The following is a 12,505-nucleotide window of genomic DNA, read 5'->3' on the forward strand; positions in this document are numbered from 1 at the left end:
CAACACAACACTAAAAAATACATTCATTGCACTATAACGGTGACCACAAACTGTAAGGGCCTACATAAAGCTGTCCCAACAGCAGTCCCAAAACCTTACCACTGCTACACCTGGCTATCAGTGGAGCCTTGTCTGGCAGCGAAATAGTTCATTCAGCCTCATTTACTGCCTTTAAAAAAAAACATAGCTGATATGGCTGACTTGCTTAATTAAGGATCCTCCCCTTTTTTTCAATTTTCGCACAAAATGGCATACCCAAATCTAACTGCCTGTAACTCAGGCCCTGAAGCAAGGATATGCATATTCTTGGTACCATTTGAAAGGAAACACTTTAAGGTTTGTGGAAATGTGAAAGGAATGTAGGATAATATAACACAATAAATCTGGTAAAAGATAATACAAAGGAATAAAACAACCGTTCTTGTGTATTTTTTTTAAACCATCATCTTTGAAAGGTAAGAGAAAGGCCATAATGTTCCAAGCCCAGGTGCAATTTTGATTTTGGCCACTAGATGACAGCAGTTTATGTGCAAAGTTTTAGACTGATCTAATGAACCATTGCATTTCTGTTCAAAATGTTGTATATCAAGATTGCCCAAATGACAAAGTTTGATGACAAAATTTGCCCACGTAGGACCGCCACTCCACCTTCCTGTTCAAGTGAGCACAGTACAACATGGTGTGTCCAAAAATGTATTGTATACTGCTGCATAAATGTTGTAATATGCCAGGGAGATTTGTGTACTGTAGCTAAGAAAGTAATACTAAGTCTATGTTGTGTAGTAAGATGTTAGTAGCACATGAGCCTCACCCTAATAATTTTGCCTACTGTTCTGACTTGGTGGTGCACATGTAGCCTATAACCTGTTTTAGAGAAATGTAATCATCGAATATAGTAAGAGATTTCATTGTCTGCTTATGTGCCCCCATTATTTATCCTATGGTTCTGACTTGGTGTACAGGAAGAACACTGTAAGAAGGGCCCATGTTCTGAATTCTATCGCTGTACATTTCAAAAGTGCTGAACAAATAGTTATATTGACTACGTCCGTCCTAGCTCGCTCATTAATGTCTTAATCGAAATCACGGATTGCCTCTTATCTGCTTGTCGTCCCCTTATACCATAGTTTGTACATCTCAATTGTCAGTAGAAGCCACGATTGTTTAAGCAAGTCAGTCATATCAGCTATGTTTTTTTAAAGGGCAGTAAATAAGGCTGAATGATGTTTCGCTGCCAGACAGCTTTATGTAGGCCCTAACAGTTTGTGGGCACCGTTTGTCACCGTTATAGTGTAATTAATGTATTGTTTAGTGTTGTGTAGTGGCTTGCTGGCATGCATCCCACTTTAGTATTTTTTTGCCCCACCAAGATTTACATGCTAAAATCGCCACTGAGGTCAAACCATGTTATAAGTCAAACCATGCAGTATAGGAGACAGTAGTCAAATAGAGAAAGACAGTGACACAGTTTCCTCTTATAGTCAAACCCCGGAGGAAACAGTTCCACCTCTTACAGTCCAACCCTGGAAGACACAGCCGCCTTACATTACTGTCACTTTCACGTACACATTGACCTCGTGATGTAGGCTATCACTAGAAACCAATTTACTATATTTTCAAATTAAATTGTGGACCGATGTTGTCTTGCAAAGATGTACCATTGCTAAATGCATAAACAGTCTGGTACCCTGGCTGAGGCTAACTGCTCTGTGAATAACTGTACCTGTGGAGGAGCGAACGTAACCGATCTTCTTAGCGGTGTTCCTGACCACCTCCACGAGAGCCACTATAGCCTTGGAGGTGACCTCTCGTCACAACATAACCATACCCGTCTTCATAACAGGTTATAGTGCACAAAGAGTTCGGTAATGTCGAGGTGTTTTCACCCTGGACCTGTTGCCGCTGGGATTCATCTTCAGTTGGTTGGTTAAACAAGTGCTTCAATCAAAAGCTTGACTTGGATTTGAGGTTAGAACGGAAACAGGTGCCATACATACTATTGATGAATGATTATTACATTTTATACATCTACAGTAGGCGACCGTTTGAAGTTCACTGCATGTAGGACACATCACTGCACTCTATCCTACACTGTAAACTGATCATCTCTGTATATCCGTCGCAAGACCCACTGGTTGATGCTTATTTATAAAACCCTCTTAGGCCTCACTCCCCCCTATCTGAGATATCTACTGCAGTCACATTCTGTTAAAGGTCCCCAAAGCACACACATCCCTGGGTCGCTTCTCTTTTCAATTCGCTGCAGCTAGCGACTGGAACGAGCTGCAACAAACACTCAAACTGGACAGTTTTATCTCAATCTCTTCATTCAAAGACTCAATCATGGACACTCTTACTGCTTCGTGTGATGTATTGTTGTCTCTACCTTCTTGCCCTTTGTGCTGTTGTCTGTGCCCAATAATGTGTGTACCATGCTGTGTTGTCATGTGTTGCTGCCTTGCTATGTTGTTGTCTTAGGTCTGTCTTTATGTAGTGTTGTCTCTCTTGTAGTGATGTGTGTTTTGTCCTATATTTATATTGTATTTAATTTTTTTCATCCCAGGCCCCCGTCCCCGCAGGAGGCCTTTTGCCTTTTTGTAGGCCGTCATTGTAAATAAGAATTTGTTCTTTAACTGACTTGCCTAGTTAAATAAAGATAAAAAATAAAATACAAAATAAAAATAGCGCCGTCTGCTGGCCATGATATGATGTGCATGCACCCAGCTGTTGATCAACTTGATGATGGATGTGCCTTCGAATCCTGAGTAAAATGTCTCGTGACATTCTAACGTCCCCTGGAAACGGAACGGTCTAGCCATTTAGCTAGCTAACAAAATGTACGTTACTATTTCTGTTTTAAACTAGCTAACGTTATGCTTTTACATATGCTTTTGAAACCAACATAGGCCTAGCTAGATTATATAAAATAAAGTGTTACAAAGTAACAGTGACAAGCGCACAGGCTACATGGTAGGGTCATCAGACGGACAAAGATAACCGTAGCAACAAAGTGAAATTGCTGCAAACCTATGCAACTTGTGAGTTTAGCGTATCATAAATTAATTGGTGATTAACCAAGCAATAATTACTCTCCTCAAATGACAGATTTACCGACAAGAACACTGCAGCACAGATGAGTAATTGTGACTATTTGTAACCAACCAAAGACCATGCCAATAGTGTATTGCTGTGTGGAAAGAAGCAACATCATCCTTGCTGATCTTGCGCTCAGAGGTGGAAGGTTTCAGGTAGGCTAGTGCGTGTCAGTGTGTGTGTGTGTGTAAGAGGGAGGGGGATTATTCCTAACACAGCTGTAGATGTATTTCTGGGTTGTAGGAGGCAGCATTGAGTTTTCTGAGACCGCTTCCGTTTGGAGCTCTCTATCGAAGGTCCATACAATTGGATGGGTGAGGAAACAATTACCAAACTACATCATTGCAAAATGTAATTCCAAGTGCTGGCCATAATGTGTTTGTTTTAACAATCAGGTTCAGATACCACATCCTGTCAGAGGATGGCGTGTCCTACGTCTGTGTGACAGAGCTCAGCTATGAATCCAGGAGGGCCCATGAATTCCTTAACCAGGTCAGTTTACATGTACAATCTTTTACTGTAGTGGCTTACATAACGAGTTACAATGGCAGAGTCCACCACAAGACATAGGGTACTGGTACAGTTTGATGGCCAAATAAATTGTTTCTTTATTTTCTTCAAGTTATACCCTCTTTACAGAAGTCACTAAGTTATACAATTCATTCTAAACCATCCTGTGATACCTAAACAGTAACACTTAAGCATGTCAAAACAATTAGATCAAATATGTCTCTTTAAAATAACAAGAGCAGAGCTTATTTCCATAAATATAGTGTATGCCCTGCTCTTCCTGGTGCTAGCCTCATGTTTTGAACAGAAAGCTCTGAACGTGACCAGCCATGGAAATCAGGTGTAGCTTATGTACCAAGCGACTTCACTTCTTATTGCCTTCCAGATCTGCAGTTTCTTTGCTAACAGCCCCCTGATAAAGAAAGCAGCCTTTGCCCAGCCGTATGAATTCAGCTCTGACCTGCATCAGGTGCTTGGACAGCTGATGGTATGTCTTAAAGACACATAGGATTAGTAGAATGAGAATTCCTGATCAGAACAACATGACATACATTCTTATCACATCGTCTCAGTCAGATTTCCTCTTTCTATCTGAAGTGCTCTACGTGCAATATTGGGTGTGCCATAGAAATATATAACGTTATGAAGATCTTCATGGGATGGGTTTAAGAGCAATGTCTTTTCTACTAATCCTAGTTCTATGTAAAGAGATAAATGACTAATGTTGGGCCAATGGTAGCGCCCCGGTGCAGCAGCAGGAGTTAATGTGTAACTACAGGGAGGGGAGGCGCCCTGTGAAACCTGTGTCTCAACCTACAGCTGCCTGAGACAGACTTTACCTGTCTCGACTTTATTTACTATGCTTGTCGTCAGTCTGGATAAAAACGTCTTTGTGAAACCTTTACCCTCTGAAGTGGTTGTGGATGTATATTAATTGTGTTCTCCTATTCTGACATGGTAAGTAGTTTGACTTTTGTCAAGTGGAGGTCGTGAGGCAGTTCTATGCCTTGAGGGCACACTAATGATCTGAACTGTTAGCACTATGGTGAGCAGCGCATTAGTGGTTAAAGACTCGGGAGACTAGGAACAACAGACTGTGAATACAATTATTTACATGTGACTTGCATGTGTCAGTAAATGTCTGAGTCCAGTGATCTCGTAACGTTGCAAGAAGCTTTTGGACTAAACAAATCGGTGACCTAGCTGTGAGGAGGATTTTCTTGTCAGGGGAGTGTCAATAAAGGAATGGTTGAGGCTGAGGGCTAAAGCAACATTCACTTGGCCCTGCTTTCAGATACAGTATGTTCATATGATATGTCCTGGAATGTCATGGAATTGCTTTCTGCCCCATCATGTATTGGCTCCTATATTTTGCACATTTTCTTTAAGTTAATTGATATTGACGAGTCCTCTTAATGTTGCTAATTTTATCATTGCTAAGTCAGATGCAAATTTCCACACTGTGAACAAATGCAGTTTTTCCATTCCCTTCTGTCTATGTGATGATCTGTGGTGAAATTGGTCATGAAAATGGTTCTCCTACAGTAATGATACGTGTCATGTTATTCTGACGACAATGTTTACACAGTATGCCATACCTAATATGTTGATGTTATTCAGAGAGGATTCTCTCCCCTTCCTCCTCCTCTCTGTAGGCTGACTACAGTTCTCAACAGCCAGCCTCCTCTAAGCTGGACTCTGTGCAGGGCCAAGTCAACGAAGTCAAAGTTATACTCAAAGACAACATTAACAAAGTGCTGGAGAGGGGAGAGAGGTTAGATGACTTGGTTGACAAGACACATGACCTACAAGCAACCGTAAGTATTCTAAAAAAAAGACAACTGTGTTTTTTTCTTCTTTTCTTATCCTGTCAAGGTGATAAGGAAGTGCGGCTCCTGTAGGTTGGAGAATGGCTGTAAACAGCCAAGCTGCATTTGCATTCCTGTCTCTTCCTTCTTTAGCTTACTTGAAACACAATTATATTTGAGTTAACTTTCCATAATTTCCTCCCATTTTCAGGCAGACTCCTTTCAGAGGACATCCACGCGGGTAGCCCGGAAGTACTGGTGGAAGAACGCCAAGATGATGATCATCATTGGAGTGATAGTTCTGATCATTCTCATCCTCATCATCCTGTTTGCTACAGGTGTCATCCCCAGTTAAATCACTTCACAGACTCCTACAGTACTACAATATCAACACGAGGAAAAGGACGAACCACAATCACAGAGTCATTTTTTAAATTTTATTTTAGTCTCCTCCAAGGCGGATTCAAGGTGGATTGTGCATAGTAACGTGACAAAATATCATTTCACATTACGACTTCTGTAAATAAGCTTCCTGGAATTTGTTTGGTTGTTTTTGGATTATATGGATCTGTTCATTTGATATTTAATAAGATACATTTCATAATGTTTGTTTGTCTATTTTTATTTTTAAAAAATACACAATATAAACTCAGCAAACAAAAACGGCCTCTCAACTGCGTTTATTTTCAGCAAACTTAACATGTATAAATATTTGTATGAACATAAGAAGATTCAACAACTGAGACATAAACTGAACAAGTTCCACAGACATGTGACTAACAGAAATGGAATAATGAGTCCCTGAACATAGGGTGGGTCAAAATCAAAAGTAAGAGTCAGTATCTGGTGTGGCCACCAGCTGCATTAAGTACTGCAGTGCATCTCCTCCTCATGGACTGCACCATTTGCCCGTTCTTGCTGTGAGATGTTACCTCACACTTCCACCAAGGCACCTGCAAGTTCCCGGACATTTCTGGGGGGAATGGCCCTACGCCTCACACTCCAATACAACAGGTCCCAGACATGCTCAATGGGATTGAGATCTGGGCTCTTCGCTGGCCATGGCAGAACACTGACATTCCTGTCTTGCAGGAAATCACATACAGAATGAGCAGTATGGCTGTTGGCATTGTCATGCTTGAGGGTCATGTCAGGATGAGCCTGCATGAAAGGTACCACATGAGGGAGGAGGATGTCTTCCCTGTAACGCACAGCGTTGAGATTGCCTGCAATGACAACAAGCTCAGTCCGATGATGCTGTGACACACCACCCCAGACCATGACGGACCCTCCACCTCCAAATGGATCCCGTTCCAGAGTACAGGCCTCGGTGTAACGCTCATTCCTCCGACGATATTCGCGAATTCGACCATCACCCCTGGTGAGACAAAACTGCGACTCGTCAGTGAAGAGCACTTTTTGCCAGTCCTGTCTGCTCCAGCGACGGTGGGTTTGTGCCCATAGGCGACGTTGTTACCGGTGATATCTGGTGATGACCTGCCTTACACAGGCCTACAAGCCCTCAGTCCAACCTCTCTCAGCCTATTGCGGACAGTCTGAGCACTGATGGAGGGATTGTGCATTCCTGGTGTAACTCGGGCAGTTGCTGTTGCCATCCTGTACCTGTCCCGCAGGTGTGATGTTCGGTTGTACCGATCCTGTGCAGGTGTTGTTACACATGGTCTGCCACTGCGAGGACGATCAGCTGTCCGTCCTGTCTCCCTGTAGCGCTGTCTTAGGCGTCTCATTGCCTTGGCCACATCTGCAGTCCTCATGCCTCCTTGCAGCATGCCTAAGGCACGTTCACGCAGATGAGCAGGGACCCTGGGCATCTTTCTTTTAGTGTTTTTCAGAGTCAGTAGAAAGGCCTCTTTAGTGTCCTAAGTTTTCATAACTGTGACCTTAATTACCTACCATCTGTAAGCTGTTTGTGTCTTAAGGACCGTTCCACAGGTGCATGTTCATTAATTGTTTATGGTTCATTGAACAAGCATGGGAAACAGTGTTTAAACCCTTTACAATGAAGATCTGTCAAGTTATTTGGATTTTTACAAATTCTAATTTGAAAGACAGGGTCCTGAAAAAAGAGTTTAGAACATTTCTCACCACTAACGTTACAGTTTAGGGGCCTCATCCCACAGTATAAAGGTGTATTGAATTCCTTAAACTGGATGATTTTCATATTTGTAAATGGTGGCCACCTCTGGCAGCCATAATAGTTCACTCCATTACCGTGTAGTTACACTCCACTAGCAATGAGTTACAGTCACCGACCAGTTTATTAGGTACATCCATCTAGTAACTGGCCGGACCCCACTTTTTCACCAGAACAGCCTGAATTCTTCAGGAAATTGATTCTACAAGGTGTCAAAAACATTTGTTGCTCAATTGGTATCAAAGGACCTAACATGTGCCAGAAAAACATTCCCTACACCAGTACATTAATGCCACCAGCCTGTACCGTTGACACCAGGCAGGATGGGTCCATGGACTCATGCTGCTTACACCAAATCCTGACTCTGCCATCAGCATAACATAACAAGAACCAGGAATCGTCGGAGCAGACAATGTTTTTCCACTCAATTGTCCAGCGTCAGTGAACGCGTGGTCATCTGCTGCAATAACCCAGGCGTGACAAGGATCGACAAGTTGTGCGTTCCGAGATTACATTCTGCACAAGATTGTTGTACTGTGACATTATTATGTTTGAGGCCCGCCTGTTCGCTTGCACGATTCTTGCCATTTTCCTTCATCCTCTCTCATCAACGAGCTGTTTTCACCCACAGGAACTCCGCTGACTGGATGTTTTTGGTTTGTCGCTCCACTCTCCGTGAACCCTAGACACTGTCGTGTGTGAAAAGCCCAGGTGGGCAGCCATTTCTGAGATACTGGATCTCGCATACCTGGCACCGATGGTTGTACCACGCTCAAAGTCACTTAGGTCACTCGTTCAATCAAACAGTAACTGAATGCCTCGATGCCTGTCTGCCTGCTTTATATTGTTGCCCGAGATGGCATAGCAGTTCAGACGTCTTTTGTCCTCGTCTTGTCGTGTCGTGTATATATATATATTTACAACTTTTTTCACATACATTTTATTTTTATTTTCCATCAACTCATCTTCAATACACTCTCCTGCAACCTGCCTCACCAATTGATATGTATAAATACGTATTATTTACCTCAAATCTGCAATCCTCCAACATTTACATTTAAGTCATTTAGCAGACGCTCTTATCCAGAGCGACTTACAAATCACCTTAAGACATCCAGTGGAACAGCCACTTTACAATAGTGCATCTAAATCTTTTAAGGGGGGGGGGGGGTGAGAAGGATTACTTTATCCTATCCTAGGTATTCCTGAAAGAGGTGGGGTTTCAGGTGTCTCCGGAAGGTGGTGATTGACTCCGCTGTCCTGGCGTCGTGAGGGAGTTTGTTCCACCATTGGGGGGCCAGAGCAGCGAACAGTTTTGACTGGGCTGCGCGGGAACTGTACTTCCTCAGTGGTAGGGAGGCGAGCCAGAAGCTAGCCAGAAACTCCAAGAAGCTAGCCAGAAGCTAGCCAGGAGCTAGCCAGAAGTTAATCAGAAGCTAGTTAGCTTCTTTACTGGCAACTCGTTAGTATTCAGCTAACCACGGTTTGTGGTCATCAGCTATCCTTTAACTCGAAAATCTATCGCCAGTTTTGTATGGCGCAGCGCGGCTCGGAACGGAACATACCGGACCGATTTTTCTCTCCATGTCCCTGGATTTCAACTGCTCTCTGGACATTCACTCCCGGATCTCACAGCTAGCTGGCTGCTATCCGTGTGTCTATCTGCTTTCGTCGATTCCGGAGCAAACATCAATTACTCCGGAGCTAGCCAGCTCCGTCAATCACTCCTGAGCTACGTCAATCACTCCTGGGCTGCAGTCACCTATCCGGACCCGTTTTACTGCCTACGCGGAGCCCCACCAGGCCTTCACAACTGGACTGCCGACGTTATCTACCCGAAGGAGATCCGGCTGGCTCCTCCGTCGCGACGTTACCTGAACGCCCATCTGCGGCCTGCTAACCGTTAGCTGTCTTACCGGCTGCTCTCAGAATAGACAATCGGACAATTTATTTATTTTTATTACTATTATGTTTCTTCTTGGGCCTCTATAACTATATCTATTGTTTTTTTTTGTTGTTGTTGTGTGATTTGGACTAATCCCCTCTACAACACGGAACTCCACTAATCTACTGACGGAACGCAAGAGGTGGCTAACAACAGACCTCCATCCTATGCTAGCTTGCTACCGATGTCCTGGCTAGCTGTCTAAATCGCCGTGACCCCCAAACCAACCTCTCCACTCCCTGGACCCTTTTGATCACTCGACTAAGGATGCCTCTCCTTAATGTCAATATGTCTTGTCCATTGCTGTTCTGGTTAGTGTTTATTGGCTTATTTCACTGTAGAGCCTCTAGTCCTGCTCACTATACCTTATCCAACTTATTAGTTCCACCACCCACACATGCAATGACATCTCCTGGTCTCAATGATGTTTCTAGAGACAATATCTCTCTCTTCATCACTCAATACCTAGGTTTACCTCCACTGTATTCACATCCTACCATACCTTTGTCTGTACATTATACCTTGATGCTATTTTATCGCCCCCAGAAACCTCCTTTTACTCTCTGTTCCAGACGTTCTAGACGACCAATTCTTATTGCTTTTAGCCGTACCCTTATTCTTCTCCTCCTATGTTCCTCTGGCGATGTAGAGGTGAATCCAGGCCCTGCAGTGCCTAGCTCCACTCCTATTCCCCAGGCGCTCTCTTTTGATGACTTCTGTAACCGTAATAGCCTTGGTTTCATGCATGTTAACATTAGAAGCCTCCTCCCTAAGTTTGTTATTTTCACTGCTTTAGCACACTCTGCCAACCCGGATGTTCTAGCTGTGTCTGAATCCTGGCTTAGGAAGACCACCAAAAATTCAGAAATTTTAATTCCAAACTACAACATTTTCAGACAAGATAGAACTGCCAAAGGGGGCGGTGTTGCAATCTACTGCAAAGATAGCCTGCGGAGTTCTGTCCTACTATCCAGGTCTGTACCCAAACAATTTGAACTTCTACTTTTAAAAATCCACCTCTCTAAAAACAAGTCTCTCACCGTTGCCGCCTGCTATAGACCACCCTCTGCCCCAGCTGTGCTCTGGACACCATATGTGAACTGATTGCCCCCCATCTATCTTCAGAGCTCGTGCTGCTAGGCGACCTAAACTGGAACATGCTTAACACCCCAGCCATCCTACAATCTAAACTTGATGCCCTCAATCTCACACAAATTATCAATGAACCTACCAGGTACCCCCCCAAAGCCTTAAACACGGGCACCCTCATAGATATCATCCTAACCAACTTCCCCTCTAAATACACCTCTGCTGTCTTCAACCAAGATCTCAGCGATCACTGCCTCATTGCCTGCATCCGTAATGGGTCAGCGGTCAAACGACCTCCACTCATCACTGTAAAACGCTCCCTGAAACACTTCAGCGAGCAGGCCTTTCTAATCGACCTGGCCGGGGTGTCATGGAAGGATATTGATCTCATCCCGTCAGTAGAGGATGCCTGGATATTTTAAAAAAATGCCTTCCTAACAATCTTAAATAAACATGCCCCATTCAAGAAAATTAGAACCAGGAACAGATATAGCCCTTGGTTCTCCCCAGACCTGACTGCCCTTAACCAACACAAAAACATCCTATGGCGTTCTGCATTAGCATCGAACAGCCCCCGTGATATGCAGCTGTTCAGGAAGCTAGAAACCGTTATACACAGGCAGTTAGAAAAGCCAAGGCTAGCTTTTTCAAGCAGAAATTTGCTTCCTGCAACACTAACTCTAAAAAGTTCTGGGACACTGTAAAGTCCATGGAGAATAAGAACACCTCCTCTCAGCTGCCCACTGCACTGAAGATAGGAAACACTGTCGCCACTGATAAATCCACCATAATTGAGAATTTCAATAAGCATTTTTCTACGGCTGGCCATGCTTTCCACCTGGCAACTCCTACCCCGGTCAACAGCACTGCACCCCCAACAGCAACTCGCCCAAGCCTTCCCCATTTCTCCTTCTCCCAAATCCATTCAGCTGAAGTTCTGAAAGAGCTGAAAAATCTGGACCCCTACAAATCAGCCGGGCTAGACAATCTGGACCCTTTCTTTCTAAAATGATCTGCCGAAATTGTTGCCACCCCTATTACTAGCCTGTTCAACCTCTCTTTCGTGTCATCTGAGATTCCCAAAGATTGGAAAGCAGCTGCGGTCATCCCCCTCTTCAAAGGGGGGGACACTCTTGACCCAAACTGCTACAGACCTATATCTATCCTACCATGCCTTTCTAAGGTCTTCGAAAGCCAAGTCAACAAACAGATTACCGACCATTTCGAATCCCACCATACCTTCTCTGCTATGCAATCTGGTTTCAGAGCTGGTCATGGGTGCACCTCAGCCACGCTCAAGGTCCTAAACGATATCTTAACCGCCATCGATAAGAAACATTACTGTGCAGCCGTATTCATTGATCTGGCCAAGGCTTTCGACTCTGTCAACCACCGCATCCTCATCGGCAGACTCGACAGCCTTGGTTTCTCAAATGATTGCCTCGCCTGGTTCACCAACTACTTCTCTGATAGAGTTCAGTGTGTCAAATCGGAGGGTCTGCTGTCCGGACCTCTGGCAGTCTCTATGGGGGTGCCACAGGGTTCAATTCTTGGACCGACTCTCTTCTCTGTATACATCAATGAGGTCGCTCTTGCTGCTGGTGAGTCTCTGATCCACCTCTACGCAGACGACACCATTCTGTATACTTCCGGCCCTTCTTTGGACACTGTGTTAACAACCCTCCAGGCAAGCTTCAATGCCATACAACTCTCCTTCCGTGGCCTCCAATTGCTCTTAAATACAAGTAAAACTAAATGCATGCTCTTCAATCGATCGCTACCTGCACCTACCCGCCTGTCCAACATCACTACTCTGGACGGCTCTGACTTAGAATACGTGGACAACTACAAATACTTAGGTGTCTGGTTAGACTGTAAACTCTCCTTCCAGACCCATATCAAACA

The 12,505-nt window shown here is 44.0% G+C and overlaps 1 protein-coding gene across 3 annotated transcripts; it reads left to right on the top strand.

Annotated features, from left to right (window-relative positions):
- Positions 1-2,728: 2,728 nt before the first annotated feature.
- On the top strand, positions 2,729-6,019 carry LOC115128949 (vesicle-associated membrane protein 8-like). Of its 3 annotated transcripts, XM_029659086.1 has the most exons (7): positions 2,729-2,837; positions 3,106-3,248; positions 3,337-3,407; positions 3,489-3,585; positions 3,989-4,090; positions 5,259-5,420; positions 5,623-6,019. In XM_029659086.1, the coding sequence occupies exons 2-7, from the start codon at positions 3,171-3,173 to the stop codon at positions 5,764-5,766; spliced, it is 654 nt and encodes a 217-aa protein (XP_029514946.1). In that variant the 5' UTR covers positions 2,729-2,837; positions 3,106-3,170; the 3' UTR covers positions 5,767-6,019. The 3 variants fall into 3 exon arrangements, with proteins under 3 accessions (XP_029514946.1, XP_029514947.1, XP_029514948.1); XM_029659087.1 differs by lacking the exon at positions 3,989-4,090; XM_029659088.2 differs by lacking the exons at positions 2,729-2,837; positions 3,106-3,248; positions 3,337-3,407; positions 3,489-3,585; positions 3,989-4,090 and adding an exon at positions 4,386-4,560.
- Positions 6,020-12,505: the final 6,486 nt, after the last annotated feature.

Source organism: Oncorhynchus nerka, linkage group LG4, assembly GCF_034236695.1.
Source record: "Oncorhynchus nerka isolate Pitt River linkage group LG4, Oner_Uvic_2.0, whole genome shotgun sequence".
Taxonomy (NCBI): Eukaryota; Metazoa; Chordata; class Actinopteri; order Salmoniformes; family Salmonidae; genus Oncorhynchus; species Oncorhynchus nerka.